Below are 17366 nucleotides of genomic sequence, written 5' to 3' on the forward strand. Positions count from 1 at the left end.
GCGGCGACGCTTTTCTCTTTGAGGTCTGACACACCAACGAAGAAGTCTTCGCGCTCATTACCTGGAGGAAGAAGCTCTACTACAAGTCTTGTTGTGTTTACCAGCGATACAATTGTTTAACTATCGTAGATTGTTTAATGCTATCCTAGGCTTGAGGTATGTGCCATACATCGTCAAGTTATCAGAATTACCATAATGTGAATTCCATGCCTACATTTCTCTCTGCACCTTCTTGCCAAGTTTGTGCTGGCCTTGTGCAAATCAAAAGTTAGTCCTATCATTGGCTAGCACAAGTAGTGGTGTCGCGACATTAACTACAACAGAAAGTGTTATTGCATCCCTTATCTCTCTCGTTTGCCATGAAACGAATGGATACATTCATGAATTATGTTTTTCTTCTGTCAACTGCTCTGCACATGTAGCCAATGGCTGAATGGAACGCATATTATCGCAATGAGGATGAGGAGGTGGAACAAGAGGAAGGCAATGAGGGCGCAGGTAGTTTAGGCTGTTCATATGGAAGTCGTTATTATAACAATAAAGTGTAATCGTGATGGTTTCAAGGCAAGTATATTAGTAACATTATTTATTTTCTTTTTCCAGTCGATTATAAAAACACTGGGCGTGACAGCCTTGTCTTCCTGGTGGACGCGTCCAAAGAGATGTTTATAAAGGGAGAGGATGGAGAACCCTCCAACTTTGACATGACAATGGAGGTATATGACACGAGTGGAAGTGTGGTTGGTAAACCCCACAGCTGTCATTCGGCCATAGGCCTCTGTTCTCTTTTTCTTGCTCCATTGTTCTCAATAATATGATATTTCTTACTTTGTGATTTGCTGTGTAAAAGCATGTTTGTTTAGTTGTCATAGGCTACTTTGTTGTGAACCATCTGTTTTTTTTTTTTAAGTGTGTGCGAAGTGTCTACATGAGTAAGATCATCAGCAGCGATCGAGACCTGGTAGCACTGGTGTTCTATGGCACAGAGAAGTGCAAGAACCCCAGAGACTCCTTTAAGCATGTTTACATCTACCATGACCTGGACTCACCAGGTAAGGAACCCTCCATCCTGCCCTGGGAGGTCCCCTGCACTGCACATGTTCTGTGTGTCTCTGCTCCTAACTCACCTGGTTAAAGACACTGGAATTGTAATGGTCTTGATTAGCTATCATTTTAAGTTACTAACTGAACAAGCAGAGAAAGGTGGAGGACTGGCAGGTCAGAGGTACCATGAGCAGGATTGCCAATCACTGCCCTCAGACTAAAATTATAGCACCTCTTAAACATCCCAGATGTTTATGATACCAATCGCTTGCCTACTCCTCCTATCAGCGACTCTATTTTTTGTTTAGCTTCATTTCTGTAATATCTTAATGTCTATATGTCTCTCATGCATATTATTTCATGCTTTCTCAGGGGCCCGTAGGGTTCATGACATCGACAACCTGCGAGGGGAGAAGGGTGCCCAGCTGGCAGCTGAGGTGATGGGCAGTGGGGAGACGTCCCTGGGCGATGCGCTCTGGTGTTGCTCAAACCTGTACAGTGACATCAAGCTGCGCCTCTCCCACAAGCGCCTGATGATCTTCACCTGCCGAGACTCCCCTCACAGCGATGACAGTAACCGAGACAGGACTGCGCGCACAAAGGCCTCTGACCTCAGAGAAACTGGTGGGCTCACACTTCTCTCGCAAAGCATTGCTGAAGCTCAGCTCTAGCAGAAAAGATGTAATTTGACAGATGCACAATCATTCATTTTAGAATGTTTTCTAGGTTTGATTACAACCTGTTCAGGAACCTTGGGATGTTTGAATGTTTGTTATTTATTTATTTTATTTTATTTATTTTTCTTTTTATCTGTCTATTTTGCTGACAGCTTTTATCCATAGCAACTTACAGAGACCAATTGCAGGTTCAGTTCCCCTGGAGCAACTCAGGGTTAAGTGTTTTGGGCACAATGGTGACAACCAGGAATTGAGCCCACAACTTTTTAGCTACTGCACTCACTAGCCCAGTTCCTCAGCCACCACACCACCGCTACCATATTTACCGGTTAAACCTACTTAAATCCCTCTATAGGCATAGAATCTAGATGCTGCCTCGATCAAGGGTCTCTTTATATTTTAGTTAATGATCATGTGTTGTTTCTCATAGGTGTAATCATAGACCTGATGCACTTGAAAAAGCCAGGTGGATTTGATGTTGGCCAGTTCTTCTGCGACATTATGAGCCCTCCTGAGGATGAGAGTGAGCTGGGCCTGCATTTGGAGCCGAGCGGGAAGCTGGAGGACCTTCAGAAAAGAGTCCGAGCCAAAGACATGAAGAAGAGAGCCCAGAGCAGGCAAGTCAGACATGTCTTCAAGGCAACTGTGTATTGCTCAGTAGCTAACATTTTTCCCATAGATATTTCATTATCTCAGTAAAGCCTAAAATGTAAAAAAAAAAATGTGTTTTTGTTGGCCATTGAAACACTGTATTCAGTCTTGGCTTTGACTTTGACTTCATGATGACTTTATAATGACAAACTTTGTACAGAGAGATAAAAATAGCCGAGAACAAGTCTAAGTTTGAAATTAACCACATATGTTCAATAATGGTTTGCATATGTTAAAACACTCATGAAAGTATAGCTGGATACTGCAGAATTTGCTATATTTCTGAAGCTTACAAACCATTTGTTGCTCAATTTTTATCTAGGCTTACATTCTCTTTGGGAGATGGTATGAAGGTGGCCGTGGGTGTATATGTGTTGGCAAGGACTGCCACCAAGCCCCCATCTGTCCTGCTGTACAGAGACACAAATGAAGCTGTGCGGACAAAGACCCGTCTTTTCCACACAAACACCGGTAGTCTTCTGTTGCCCAGCGACACTAAGAGGGCCCAGGTAACTTTGGTTTATCTCTACTAACAAGCCATGTGTCCTTTTTGGGTGTTGTTACATGAGTACTTGTAATGGCATGACTTAAAGGTGCTCTGAGCGATGTTGGGTAATGTCACTTCTGTTGATGTTCAAACAAAACAGCTCACTCCTCCCTCCCCCTACCTCCAGTTCAACTGAAACTCTCCTGAACATGAATCTTTCAGTCAGTGAATGGCTGGAAAAGTTTGTTATGTTTCATGGTCCAGGCTAGCCTAGAAATCTAGACGCACCCTAGCGGCGGCAAATTAATTTGCTCAGCCTGTACGTCTAGTATCAAACCATAGGGATTTCTATTGGCTGACGCCGTGGACCTCATCCAATCACAGCGCTCTATTTTGTTAGAGAGTCTTACAGTCCTGCGACAGTCCTGCGACGGTGAACAACAAGGAAGGTGGCTATGGCAAACGAAGAGCGGTTGTTTGAATCGGCGTTGGCGTCAACTTTGGAGAAGTTGGACTTGTGCTTTTCTTTGAAAGTTGAGCAACACAATGTACTTAAGTCATTCCTTTGAAGAAGGATGTATTTGCCGCTTTGCCGACCCGGATAATGGATATGGTCGTAGCGCTGGCCTATTGCATGCCTAGGCAGTTTGAAAGACAATTCTCTGCCCGCCCCTTGGATTAAGCGAGGTGAATAGTTCGATGCCAGACTATACATTTCAATGATATAGGATGGCCCGCCAGGCTAGGTCCAGGCTGCACTAGGCTGTTTTTGTTTGCCGGTTTTGGACCCTGGGCTGTCTACAGAGAATGTGTTTTTTTTTTTTTACAGTGTATTCAGGGGACAGGCAGCTAGCGGATTGTGAGGAGATGTTTGCTGTATATGATAACAAATGTTCTAGCTTAGAAACTGCATAACATCGCTTAGAGCACCTTTAAATCATTACCATATAAAATGATGAAACATTCCATTGGTGTAGACATGAATTGTATTATACTGTATGCTGTAAGATTGCACTTTATATTGTGATTGTTTGTTTATCTCTTATGGCACCATGACGATGATATTGTTCATAGAGTCTTTAATCTTCTCATCAGGTCTATGGACAAAAGCAGATAGTGATGGAGAAGGATGAGGTGGATGAGATGAAGAAGTTTGATGATCCAGGTCTGGTTCTCATCGGGTTCAAGCCCATGAGCAAGTTGAAGGTGCACCACCACATCAGGCCTGCTGTGTTCATCTACCCCGAGGAGGAGCAGGTCTCAGGTCAGCCCGTTAAGCACACGTGATCTATGAGATGATGTGGAAAGAAATCAGTGGAATAGATATGGTGGTAAATATAAATATAAAATATGGTTCACACAGAAGTATAAATAGTTTGAACTGGGTTCAGATCTGTGAGTTAGAGAAGCATTTTTTCCTGTGATTGTGATGTGAATCTGGTAATTGTAAGTTTACTACCGTGCTATAATAAAATATATTCTCTCCATAGTAGATATAAAGCAAACACATACAAGCAAAAAAGTAAAAGTTACATTTGAAACAGAATAGCCCCGAAATGCGGGCTATGGCAACCCAAAAGTGCAGAGGGTAATCCAGATGTGGATAGCTGGTAGTGGTGGGGGAATAAAATTGATTCTGTTCAGTATCACAGAATGTTGTGCACGCAAGTGTATCGATACAGTAGCACAAAGTGACGCAATATTTAATTATATAATTGAATTAGTTAGTTAGTTAGTTTATTTGTCCTTACATAGGAAATTTGTTTTCACATACCACACAGCTACGGTTCTTCCCCCACCACCCTGTTACCACATACCCCACCCACATAGATGTTAACAGCATATATACAGCACATATATCACAACAGCACCATATACAGCACATATACATCACATTACACCAATACAAACAGGAAAACCATCACCAGTTGACATTACAGAGGAATGAGGGCGGCACAGTGATCCATCACCGCTGTGTGTTGTTCAGTGCTGCTATTGCAGAGGGCACAAAGCTTTTCCCAAAGCGTACTCGCTTCCACCCCATAGCCCTGTATCTGCGTCTTGATGGAAGCAGAATGAAGAAGGGATTGAGGGGGTGGGTGGGGTCATGAGCGATGGTCTGTGCTCTGTTCTTGGTGAATTTACTGTTGAGATCTGATAGATTAGGGGTGGGGAGGCCTATTGCTTTGGCTGCGGTATGAGTGATGCGTGTGAGTCTGTTTCTGTTGGCAGCAGTTAGCATGTTGAAAAAGCAGGGAAGGCAGTAGAGGAGGATGGGCTGGACTATGCTTTTGTACAGAAGGAGCAGGTGACAGGGGGCAACAGAAAGTGATCTGAGCTTACGGATGGCATAGAGTCTCTGTTGACTGCGTTTTTGTGTGTCAGTGGTGTGTTGCTCAAAGCTGAGTTAATTGTCCAGGGTGAGTCCAAGGTATTTGAAACAGTCCACTATTTCTACGGTGTCGTTGTTGATGCAGGTGGGGTTGTGGATTGTGTCAGATGGTGTTCTGGTGTTGGTGATTACAAGTTCCTTGGTTTTACTGATGTTAAGCTGAAGGTAGTTGTCAGTGCACCATTGTGTGAGGTGGGAAATGGAGTCTTGGTATGCAGATATGGAGTTATTGTCGTTGAGGAGTGCAAGTACAGCAGTGTCATCAGAGTATTTGAAGTATGTGGTGATGGGTGTGGGACTGACACAGTCAGTGGTGTAGAGGGTGAAGAGGAAGGGAGGAATTATGTATTTTAGTTTTATTTGAGTCGGGTTTACCAGGAGTTTAACTCTTAACATTAAAGTGGCTTATTTACGCACACAAGGTGATGCTTGTTGTGGCGCTTTGAAGTTGTGCATTCAACAGCAATTTCAAATGAAATCGGCTTCACAATCACAACCTGTTATACACAACGCTCCGTCTTCTTTCACATCAAAAGTGTAGGTGTATTTCAGTTTTCAACAAAAAGCGAATAGTAAGGACCTTGACATGAACCATGCCATGCCAAAGTTTTTGCATTACCCTCCTACTCTTCGCACTTCAGTTAAAGTGTAGAAGATAATGTTGTTGAACTCATTTGAAGTGAGTTGAACAGTCTTATTTTCCTTATTTTTTGTAATGCCTTTGAATAAAATGTGAGGCATCAATCGCAATATATCGCAGAATCGAATCCAATACTTGTTGTATCGCAATATGTGAAGAATCACAATAATATTGTATCATGGCCCAATCGAATTGTCACATTTTTGCCAATTCCCACCCCTAATGGCTGGTCGACAAAAATCACACCAATGCAGTATACTTGGTTGATGTGTTGATTACCATAGTTGATTACCATAGTTGATTATTGTAGTTGTTGCTTTTAACAGGAAGGCTACACCATACACGTAACTGAAGCACTCCGTTTGCAGAGCATATGCACTATAAACCATGGAACTGGCCACATCAGACTTGATGGCGGTGCATCGTAAAACAAAATCAGACCAGTCTTCTAGTCAACTATTTTACGCTCTGCAAACAGAAGGCTTCAATTGGGCACCTGAGGTAGCCCGGCTGTAAGTGTAAAGAATGATGGAAACATTTTGTATAGTGTTTGTAATAACTCTGATTTCTTCTCTTCCTCTTTTCTCTCCAGGTAGTTCCTGTGTGTTTGCAGCTCTGCTGCGTCGCTGCAGCGAGAGGAACCTGTTTGCCGTGTGCCGGTACATCCCCAGACGGAACACCCCACCCCGCTTTGTGGCCCTGGTGCCCCAGAGAGAGGAGCTAGACCAGGGTCAGGCCCAGATCACTCCCCCAGGTAACATGCCACCTCTGGGATGTATAAGAGCAGTTAGAATGACTGTTTGAATCCAAGTCTTTTTGCCTCTGATTAGTTGCCTACAAGAGAATAGCTTGCACTGTTTCACTTGAGACAAAACTTATCACCATGTTATGACTCAGACATACTAGTTATACTGCCATTACAAATTGACACACGTTTTTCGAAGAGTATATATCACTATCAGTAGTATGTACAGTATGTCCCGTGTGAACATTATGAAATGCCTTTAACTCTGTCATTAACCCATTCCATTGCCTCCCTCCAGGTTTCCATGCCATCTTCCTGCCTTATGCAGATGATATACGCACCCTGGATGTACCTGACTGTCCCACAGCAACAAGCGATCAGACAGACAAAATGAAAGAGATTGTGCACAAACTTCGCTTCAAGTACAGGTAGACCAACTACCATACCATCTAGCTACTTTGTTACAAGTTCACCTGATCTATGGACTACCATAGCTGTTTCCTAATTCCCAAAGAGGTTAAGTGTTGTTGAGAACATCAGTAGGCATACTGATGTATGATAAATAATACCCTTTTCCATTTCTCATTCAAGATGTGATGCATTTGAAAATCCAATGCTGCAAAAGCACTTTAGAAACTTGGAGGCTTTGGCCCTGGATCTCATGCAGCCAGAAGATATTGAGGACTTCACCAGTAAGGCGTATTCATAATTATTTCAATATACTCAAATAAATCAATCCCACATGTACTGGACCCATGATGGCAAGCTCTGACCACAGCAGTTCATCTTTGGATTTTAAATGCACTTGCTCTTGCTTTCTTTGTGCCATTTGTCATTCTCTCCAGTGCCAAAAGTCGAAATGATGGATGAGCGCCTTGGACCGCTTGTTCAAGAATTTAAGGACCTTGTTTACCCTGCCGACTACAACCCAGAAGGAAAACCCGCCGCCAAGCGAAAAACTGGTGAGAATGACCATCAAAACTCCATGAAGTATCCATGAAGACACAGAGAACTTTTACCTTACTTTCCAAAAAATAATTATTTTCTTTATCCTACAATGACGGTGAAAAATGGTTTAAGAACAATTTCTATGATTCAGGTTGAGATTTATATTGGTGTCACCCTATTTACAGCTGATGCAGGAGGAGGGGCAGAGAAGAAACCCAAAGTGGAGGTGTCACAGGAGGAACTACGTGCCCATGCAGAAAAGGGTACCCTGGGGAAACTTACAGTTCCTGTGCTGAAGGAGGCCTGCAAGGTCTTTGGGGTTCGAACCACAGGAACAAAGAAACAGGAACTAATTGACGCCCTTACGGTCTGCATAACCAAATAAAGCTCTTTAAATGATCAGTTGGGTATGGTACTAGGATCACAGGTGAACACTATGTTAAGTCCAATTAAATAAAATTTTACACGTTTTTTTTTTTTTTGTTTAAACATGCTTAAAGCTATAGCGTTAATGTTTGTCATCGCAATACCTGCTGATAATAAAATGACCAACAGCCATATGTGTGATGTTTTATTATGACCGCTTGTATATGCTTTAAGCGGCGATCATATAGGTTTAGTCAGATTTTTTTTTTTTTTTTTTTTTTTTTTTCCCGCGTGCCCAAATTTCCGTCAAAGGATTCGGGACACTGAAAGACCGGGGTACCACGAAACTTGGTGGGCATGTAACCCCACATGGATAGCATGGAACCATCGTTTTCGTTTTCATCTGTAGCCCCCAGCTGGACTGGACCCCGAAAGGAGGGGGGGTAGGACACAGTTTTCTGTGAATATCTCGAAAACCGTGGGGTTTAGGAGGACCATTTTTTTTTTGTATGTTGATCTCAAGGGGCCATGTCAGCCCATTCCATAACCACTCATTTCATGTATAAGCGCCACCTAGTTAAACACAAAAAGTAAAAATGAGGTGTTGTAATTGAAGGTATCTGTGACCTAACATAGTCAAAACTGCACGAAATTGGAAGTGTAGTATCATTATGACACCCTCTGTATGCACGCCAAAGTTTTGTGGAATTCCGTTCATGGGGGGCCACACAATAAATTAATTTATGTTACTATACACCAACTGGCCTGTAGGTGGCGGAGACAGTTTTCTGTGAATATCTCGAGAACCGTGGGGCCTAGGAGGTCCACCTTTTTTTATGTATGTTGGTCTTAAGGGGGCATGTCAACCCATCCCATTACCACTTATTTAATGTATAAGCCACCTAGTTAAAAATTAAAAAGCAAAAAATTAGGTGTTTTCATCACAATATCTCTGGCTGACAAGGTCAAAACTGCACGAAATTAAAAGTGTAGGATCATTATGACACCCTCTGAATGCATGCCAAGTTTTGTGTACTTTTTCGTTCATGGGGGGCCTTACAATAAAATAATTTATGTGTACATTTAGTGGCGTACACCAACGTTCGGGACACTGAAAGACCGGGGTACACAAAACTTGGTGGGCATGTACCCCCACATGGATAGCATGGAACCATCATTCTTCGTTTTGATCTGTAGCCCCGCTGGACTGGACCCCGAAAGGAGGGTAGGGCAGACACAGTTCTCTGTGAATATCTTGAGAACTGTAGGGCCTAGGATGACCAATTTTTCCATTATGTTTGCCTCAGGGGTCATGTTAACCCATTCCATGTGCACACATGTGCATAAACAGATACCTGCGCACACACATACATTTACAGTAATCATCATTATGACACATACTCACACAGTAGACATATGTACGCATGCATGCACATGCACAAACACACATCACGCAGTCAAACACACAAACGCACATACACACACACACACACACACACACACACATAAACATAAATTTGTACACGCACACATGCACACAATTCAAGAATTTTTCCCGTCATCTACTCCCTGAATTTTTGGTCATTGATACCGGGACGCGAACCACCGGGGTACATGAAATTTGGTGGGTATGTAGCCCCACTAGACTTTTACGGAAAAATTTCATTTCATCCCGGGGACCACCACCAACCCCCCGTGCTGGGCCCCTGAACCGCAAAAAAAAAAAAAAACAGTTTTTCCTAAATAACTACCTGAACCGTGGCACTGAGGATGAAGAATCTTTTTATGGTATGTTGGTCTCAAGGGCCCACATCAACCTGGCTCATAATCACTCATTTGTGATTTGCACCCCGGTAAAAAATGAAAATGCAATATTATTCTGCTTTATTATTAAGCCCCTATCTTCAGTTAAGATGTTCAGAACTGCACCAAATTTTATGTGTATGATTGACCTGGCATTCTCTGGGGGTATGCCAAGTTTAAAGTAGAATTTCATCCATGGGGGGGGTCTAAAAAATTAGGTTATGTGTACATTTAGTGACTGTACACTCATTGGCCTGTAAATGGCGGTGCACACATATACACATGCACACACACAGGCACCCACATACTATCGGTATTAGAGCGGCCGATACATAATTACAAATTCAGTAGGATTAAAAGAAAGCCAAAATAAAAATAATCATCATCATCATGGCTGCATTTTCAGTGTTGGCGATAAGTAGTCGTTTGTCCACTAGATGGCGCATCGTTGCAGTGAGGCGTAATTTTGTTGGAAGTTAAAAGTGGGTTGGAAAAAAAACAATGGGCGCTTCCTACAAGGACTGTAATTTACGCTTGTGAACATCTAATAAGGATAGGGCGATGTTCACATGAAGTGTAATTCCCATTTCTTCTTGAAGCCGAAATAAATCTGAGGATGTTTATCGGACATGCTTGGTTTTACTGCAGGATGCGTTAATCTTGTAATATCAATAAGGACCTAGGTAATGTTACCGTTAGCGTTGGTTGAGTGATGGAGGCATTTGATTGATTGCATTTGTAGAAAACTATAAATGCGGTTATACCAAGCAAATGTATAGCAGCACTGTTTGTATCTTTTCGACTGTCATTTATTGCACGTGCTACAAAATCATTCTGTGCAATGGAAGATATACCAACGTTACACCGGTCTGATACAGTTTTGCCTATACATGCGTGAGACTGAGGCGCCTGTTTATTTTGTTTTTAAGTGCGTGCAGGGGTGTGAGAGGGGAATCGATGTGCTTTGATTACAGCTTGGTAGTTGTAGTCTGTGAAATTAAAAAGCACGTGTGTGTGAAGTATCCAAACAATGACACCTTCATTTCATTATGTTTGCTTTAGCAAAACACCTTAAGCTACTGTGTAGTGGGTCCCATTTAGAAGTGGCTACTTCATTCGCGCTTTCCTTGACTCATGGAGCTGCGTGAATGTTATTACAACTTTTCGCATACGATATGACAGTTTAAGTCCGCTTGATACTGTAAAGTAAAGCCATTGGTTTCAAAGGAGATTTTATTTGTGCCGCCAGCATAGCCTATTGACAATTTATGTTGTAAATAGGCCTACCTTATAATCCTACCTGTAGCTTATGGAAGCTAACAGCTTTCTATTAGGATCTAGTTTGTTAGTTACCGTTTTGTCATAACTCCCTGATGCATTTTGCATTTAGAATAGCCAGAGCGTGTATATCTCAATCGGGAAAATTAAACAATATCGGGTGCCTATGGACTAGGCTGGGTGAACCCAGCCTGATCTGCCCGCTATTTATTTTTGATTTCTTAAAAGATTGAGCTTGGTCTGATGAAAGCCAGACTAGCCATGGACCTCAGTTACACAATGCAAGGGAACATGAATCAGCCTATATTTACGAACGAACAATAACGGACAAAAGCTCTTCAACTTTGGCCCGTTAAAATGTGTATGAACAGTCTAGCGACGCATTTCATCAAGGCCCATTTGGACATGTCAGTTATTTGCACCACTGGTTAGATGTAAAACAGCATTTCGTTTCAGACTAGGCTACTGTTACTTAATTTGTGCATTAACAATAACGTTTCAGACTACTGTTACTTAATTTGTGCATTGACAATAAAGTATTACATGAACTAAAGATGACTAAAATCTTATGTAGGCCTAGAAGAAGAAACATTCACAAAAAAATCCATCCATCCAAAAATGACCTTTGTTTTGATAGCTGTTGAAAACGGCATGGAACTGACAGAGATGTTTCTGTTTAAAAAATAAAAAAAAAAAAAAAAAAAAAAAATAAATAAATAACATTATGCTGATACCTTTTGCTTTTCCCAAATACAATGTAGCCTACAGGTGTAAGTGACCTTTCATCAATCCAGTTGCAATGGATGAACTGTGATGAACTGCCCTACTTGTGATTGTTTAGAGATTTTAAAGGTTTTATAACAATGCTACATCTTCTTTGGCTATTCTACAATCTATTCACCTTTTCAGCACCAGTAGGCTACTTTCTGTGCAGCCCGCACACACACTCAGGCATGCCAAACAAGCATACACAAAAGTTTCAAGAGTGGGGATGGAGTAAAATATGGAGACAAATTGAAGTGTGATTTATTTTCGCGGAACGGATGTACAGGACTGAGCGGCGGTCATATTTTGTACCGCTATGCGGTACATCTAGTTTAACCAGCCATTGTCACACTGTAGCCCATCTCGTATTTCCCGCCCTTCTAGTTGGATGGGTTATGTGAGGCGTAGGCTACCTAATTAATTAAATGTCTCGGCTTCCGCATACTTATAACGTTGACAAATGACTGAACGGGTTTGAATAGTAAAATGAAACTTTGATTTTGTAAAGATATCGCACGTTAAGAGACGTAATAGCGGGCGGATCAAGCTGGGGCATTTCGCTTGTGATCGCCTCACGAATTACGCGCAGCAAGCTGGAGCATATGACCGGGGCGGCGCTTTGTTAGGAAACGGCCTAAGCGTTGAGGAAACATGGAATGTGATTGCAAACCGGACAGCCCATGTACGACGAGTTCAAGTTGCGGAGAAGAGTCTAAGATTGAATCATCTGTCAAAGGTGAGATCAAATTATATGAAATATCAAGTTTTTCAGTGACACTGAAGTATTAAATCTCTTTGTGTTAAAACTCCAACTCATGTTTGTGGGATGGTCCTATTATGATCCACGCTGTGTGAAGCATCATCACCAGCTGTTTGAGCCGAGGGCTACTGGTGGACTTTCTCCAAATAAGCGATCCGACTATTGAGCTGGCTAGGGCACAACGTGTGCGCAAGAATTCTCTTAAATGGAATCTACCTGTGCTATAATGAGTCGACCTAGTTTATGAGCATAGCATAGATTTTCTCTAAGTTTCGGTAACCTACAAATTAATCCTTCTCTTTCACTGCTTCCAATCCGTGGGCTATACGTTTCTGAAATTCTCCTCTAAGCGATCCGATTAGGTGGCCAGACAGTGGCCCATGCATGCTCACCTTTGTTTTTGTTCGCATGCTCATTCCAAGTGCCTCATCGTGCCGCACCACACTTGACTATTATATATATATATATATATATAGAGAGAGAAAGAGAGAGGCCTATATTTAACAACAGGTCCAAATTGAACACGACGGGGTCGTTATAAATATAGACTGAAAGCGTGTTTGTAGGCCCGATTGACATAATACATGAGGTGTTGACAACAGTGTTGTTATTGGGCTCCTTGAATATCAGTGTGCCAAGACCCTAGAAATTATACTTCCTTTAATTGCAGTGAGTTTTTTTTTTTAAATAAGAAGAGAAGAATATTGGAGATCTCCTTCTGAAGCCAATTCACTTTACTTTACCAAACACAAATAGGGCAGGGGTTACCAAGTTGTCTGTCACACTATTCTTAACTTAAATCCTCAGTGGTTGAAGTGGTCAGTTAAGCTCGAAAAACAAAGATGAGACTTGATATAACATCAAAAGAAAGCCCTACATATTCTAAAGTGAGTAAATTAATGTAGATTTTAAAACTCTCCGTATGCTGTGTGTGCAGTGCACATCATGGAATGGTTGGATATTTCATGACTGATATGATTTTACATCTTTAGCTGTATAAAGCTCACACAGCTCTTCTTTCAAATGTGTTCTCTCCTCAGGTCTGTGGATAGATGCCAACACTCTGTTAACAGGATTGATTTCAGTTGCAGGATATCTTCTCTTCAGATGCTCACAGGGTCTGTATGATTATGCTGCTTTATTTCATATGACTCACTGTTACATGGACAATAAGGCAGTGGAGAATAGTATATGCTGGTGGTGCTGGTGCCTGGTGCTGGTGCCTAACTTTATTCTCTGAAGTTAGTGAAATATAACCAGATGTAATGAAATATGAAAAACAATACTCCTTTATCGAAAAATGAGTCTCATTTATTCCTCTGTTTGCAGCCCTACCAGGATTGTTTAGATGGCCAATTCGCATCATATGTTCTCTAACTGGTAAGTTGTTTTCCTTGTCCAGTAAAGTAAACTGCTGTTCGGATAACTAATTAGGTTTTAGGGGAATGAAACAAAAGGTATGGCAAAAGATTTATTGTCAAGTGTACATTTTATGTAAGTTAAATATTAAAACCTTCAATCTTCTAAAGGCATTTCATCTTTATGGAGCTGGTTGACAAATCTTCTAAAAGCTGTTCGTGGTATGTATTTTGGAAAGAGGAATATTATACATGTAATTCTTTCGCCAAAGCTCAAAATATTCAAGTATGCAGGCAATGTTTCTGTTACTTCTTCAACTTATGCTTTTTACATCAGCTCCTTTCTGACACAAATTGTGTTACATTGTCAGTGACACTACACAAGCATCTAATAAAAATGTCTGTTTTATCGCAACTGTTTTTTTTTTTTCAGGGCTCAAGACACTATTCCATTGGTTTGGTCGCATATGGCACTTCTTTGTTGGTGAGGATTTCTTGTTGTTGGAACCTTCAATGGCTTGTATAGCATTGTGAGCCTTACACTTAGACACATTATTGTGGTTATGCAAAGTAGTCATAGGATCAGTTGGGGAGGGAGGTTTAAAAATGTAAGTCGAGTGAATATTTTTTATAGTATAAAACACAACAACTGGCTACAGTGCTTGTACCACATTCGGGTCCAAGTGCCCATGGGTACCCAGGTTCGAGGCCAACTCGGTCATTTCCTGATCCCATGCATCTCTCTCTTCCACTCACATCCTGTCAGTCTCATTGATGTCCTATCACAATAAAGGCAATAATTCACACAAAATATACTTAGAAACACATCAACATATCAATTTCTGTAAAAATGCTTAAAAACAAACCATGAGGCTTTTGATTGGATTTATTTCTCTCTGCCAGTACATGTATTTCTTCTTTATCCATCACATTTTAGCACCATATTTTTCCATTTTCAATGTGTGAGCTCTTTGTGTTCACACTTGTTTCCAGTTAATGGATCATTCGTTTTTTATAAATTTACATATCATTGTTTATCTTGTACTTTTGGTTTTCTCATCACACAGCACTACTCGCAAAATTTAGCTGGGTGCCAGCTCTCGTCAAAGCCATTGCAGGTGATTCTCCACCACAAATGTCATCTGTTTGTCTGAATGACGATATCTCTCTCTGCCTGTCCTTAGTCTTTTTCTGTTTGTGTTTGTGCTCCTAGGTGTACTTACATCAATAAAGCAAGGGCTGGAATTTTTATTGAATTTAAAGCAACGTGTAAAAGGTAAGTCAGTTTAAATGCAAATTGCTGGGATGTGTCATAAAGTAGCACAATCTAGACATTTCCTTTCCATCAATTTTCATTGGGTACTCATTTAGTGCTCATTTAAGGTAGTTCCTAATTCGCTTAAAATTCTCCTACCCTTGACAACAATGTTACAGAGTGCATTATCAGCTGTCCCGGGCCACGCACATCAGCAGTATTAGAGATTCCATCTCCTAAGTCAGTGGCATCAAAATGAGTTTGCATTTTAAATAACCTGACTTAAAGTTGAGTTTGCGATATTCAATATTTCCTGTTCATGTGGTAAAAGTGGTCATAAATAGTTCATGGAGAGCCACAGTAGGGTATTGAAGAAAGAAAAATAGCATGTAAAAGAGATTTTGTGTACTTTAAACATATTGTTTTTTTTTTTTTCATTCTCTCAGGGCCATTTAAAAACAGAGAGGCTAAAGCACAAAACATCAACAGTCCACTTCCTAGCCCTAAATATGATGACCAGGGTTTGCGACTCATTGTGGTCGGGCCACAGGGGAAAAGCCGGCTCTCGCTGGTCAGCATTCTGCTCGGCTCCAGCACCTCCCTGAAACAGAGAGACGCTCAGGAGTGCAAGAGGTGGAGAACAAAGATAGATGGGAGAGAGGTGACAGTGGTGGACACCCCAGACTTACTGGGCAAAAGCCTGGAGACGGCTCAGAGGGCCCGAGAGGCCTTACGCAGTCTTCAGCTGGCCAGCCCTGGCCCGCATGCCTTCCTGCTGGCCCTGCAGTGCCCCGGCTCAAAGGCCAGAGGCGACTTAAGTGACACAGTAAATGTCTTGCATGCCTTAGAGGAACTTGTGGGCGAAGGGGGCCTGATTCATGTGCTGGTGGTGCTCCTCACCCAAGCCGAGAGTTTGGGTGGACGGGGGGCGCGCACCCTGTCTCAGCTTCTGGAGGAGGACGCAGGGGACCTCAGGGAGGCGCTGGCCATGTGCGGCCAGAGGGCTGAGCTGGTGGGCGACGGGGGGGATGCAGCCCCAGGGCTGCTGGAGAGGGTGGTGGAGATGAGGGCCCTGCAGGGCCACTACGTCCACGAGCTCCAGCGCAGGGAGGAGCGCATCAGGGAGGAGCTGCTGGCTGACATGGCCCACATCCTCACACAGAAACTCGAGGGACACTGGGGCTGAGAGCAGAGATACAAGGCCCTGTCAGACAAACAAGGCTCATGAGATTCTGACCTGTGTAGTTGATTTGGGCTGTTTGAGTGTGACTACAAGCTAACTGTTAAAGGAGAATTCCAGTGTGTTATTGATCTAAAGTGTGTTGAAACATGATACCGAGTGTGAACATATGTCTCATAGCTCACCTTGGCATGTCCCCTGATCCCTTATCTGATCCCTTATCATACCTGTTCGTTCGTACTCATCGCTCGACTTATCGTGACTAAATTCAAGAAGGCGTCGAATGGTAAAATTCCTAGAGGTACTGTCGGTATAAATCGTCTTGTAAATAAACTACCAGTGCTTTTTCAAAGTTCTCCATGTCTCGTTTAAATGTCAAGGCCCTCGGAAGTCTACCAATGAAGTATGGAGCTACTTTGAGCCTCGTAAAAATGGTGTAAAACAGTGATTTATTTGCATGGCTAGGCCGATGCCGAGGCACCCATAGCTTAAAAACTGTTGGTAGCATTGGCTAACTAGCGCCAGATTTCTGAGTGCAGGGGACAAACCGAGGTAAGCTATGAGACATACGTTCACACTCGGTATCATGTTTCAACACACTTTAGGTCAAAATCACACCGGAATTCTCCTTTAAGTGTTTACACTGGATTTTACACTGACACTACTGGCAAATTTAATATATTGTGTTTTTCAAGGATGATGGTACATTTAAATTTTGTTCATTTTAAAACTTAAAACTAATATTTTAGTACAGTTTGTACATCGCTAACAGTTTTTCAAGCTGGTGCTGCAATAAAAAGGTGTCATGAGAAATATAAAGAAAGATAAATCATTGATGATTCATCCCTTAAGTTACAGTAAAGTTGTAATTCCAGTTCAAGCAATGGGTGGAGGCATCTAGCCAAAATATTTTTCTTTCATCCACAACTGCACTGTATGCCACTGTGAATCATGCAGAGAAGTTTGTGGAGGGTTTTTTCCACTCTCAAAGAAAAAAAATACAAGAAACAAGTATGG

At 41.9% G+C, this 17366-nt stretch overlaps 2 protein-coding genes across 3 annotated transcripts; both read left to right on the forward strand.

Moving 5' to 3' along the window:
* The first annotated feature begins 21 nt into the window (after positions 1-21).
* Positions 22-8140, forward strand: xrcc6 (X-ray repair complementing defective repair in Chinese hamster cells 6). Its single transcript, XM_048233288.1, has 13 exons — positions 22-156; positions 423-498; positions 604-716; positions 911-1052; positions 1417-1668; positions 2152-2338; positions 2695-2881; positions 3955-4123; positions 6484-6645; positions 6935-7064; positions 7228-7328; positions 7482-7598; positions 7770-8140. Exons 2-13 carry the CDS (start codon positions 426-428, stop codon positions 7967-7969), a joined length of 1833 nt encoding a protein of 610 aa, XP_048089245.1. The 5' UTR covers positions 22-156; positions 423-425; the 3' UTR covers positions 7970-8140.
* Positions 8141-12298: 4158 nt separating this feature from the next.
* LOC125287830 (GTPase IMAP family member 4-like) lies at positions 12299-16731 on the forward strand. 2 transcript variants are annotated; one of them, XM_048233871.1, is made up of 8 exons: positions 12299-12532; positions 13597-13674; positions 13886-13936; positions 14086-14136; positions 14348-14398; positions 14982-15032; positions 15128-15190; positions 15616-16731. In XM_048233871.1, exons 1-8 carry the CDS (start codon positions 12448-12450, stop codon positions 16353-16355), a joined length of 1170 nt encoding a protein of 389 aa, XP_048089828.1. In that variant the 5' UTR covers positions 12299-12447; the 3' UTR covers positions 16356-16731. The 2 variants fall into 2 exon arrangements, with proteins under 2 accessions (XP_048089828.1, XP_048089830.1); XM_048233873.1 differs by lacking the exon at positions 14982-15032.
* The last annotated feature ends 635 nt before the right edge of the window (positions 16732-17366 follow it).

The sequence above is a fragment of the Alosa alosa genome, chromosome 22, assembly GCF_017589495.1.
Source record: "Alosa alosa isolate M-15738 ecotype Scorff River chromosome 22, AALO_Geno_1.1, whole genome shotgun sequence".
Taxonomy (NCBI): Eukaryota; Metazoa; Chordata; class Actinopteri; order Clupeiformes; family Clupeidae; genus Alosa; species Alosa alosa.

What these genes read in the sequence shown, in the direction of transcription:
- xrcc6 (XM_048233288.1), top strand. Translation starts at nt 426, where the DNA reads ATGGCTGAATGGAACGCATATTATCGCAATGAGGATGAGGAGGTGGAA. An exon ending in ACTTTGACATGACAATGGAG is followed by an intron (nt 717 to 910) that starts GTATATGACACG and finishes TTTTTTTTTAAG; the next exon opens with TGTGTGCGAAGTGTCTACAT. An exon ending in AAACTTCGCTTCAAGTACAG is followed by an intron (nt 7,065 to 7,227) that starts GTAGACCAACTA and finishes TTCTCATTCAAG; the next exon opens with ATGTGATGCATTTGAAAATC.
- LOC125287830 (XM_048233871.1), top strand. Translation starts at nt 12,448, where the DNA reads ATGGAATGTGATTGCAAACCGGACAGCCCATGTACGACGAGTTCAAGT. An exon ending in TCTTCTAAAAGCTGTTCGTG is followed by an intron (nt 14,137 to 14,347) that starts GTATGTATTTTG and finishes TTTTTTTTTCAG; the next exon opens with GGCTCAAGACACTATTCCAT. An exon ending in TCTCGTCAAAGCCATTGCAG is followed by an intron (nt 15,033 to 15,127) that starts GTGATTCTCCAC and finishes TTGTGCTCCTAG; the next exon opens with GTGTACTTACATCAATAAAG.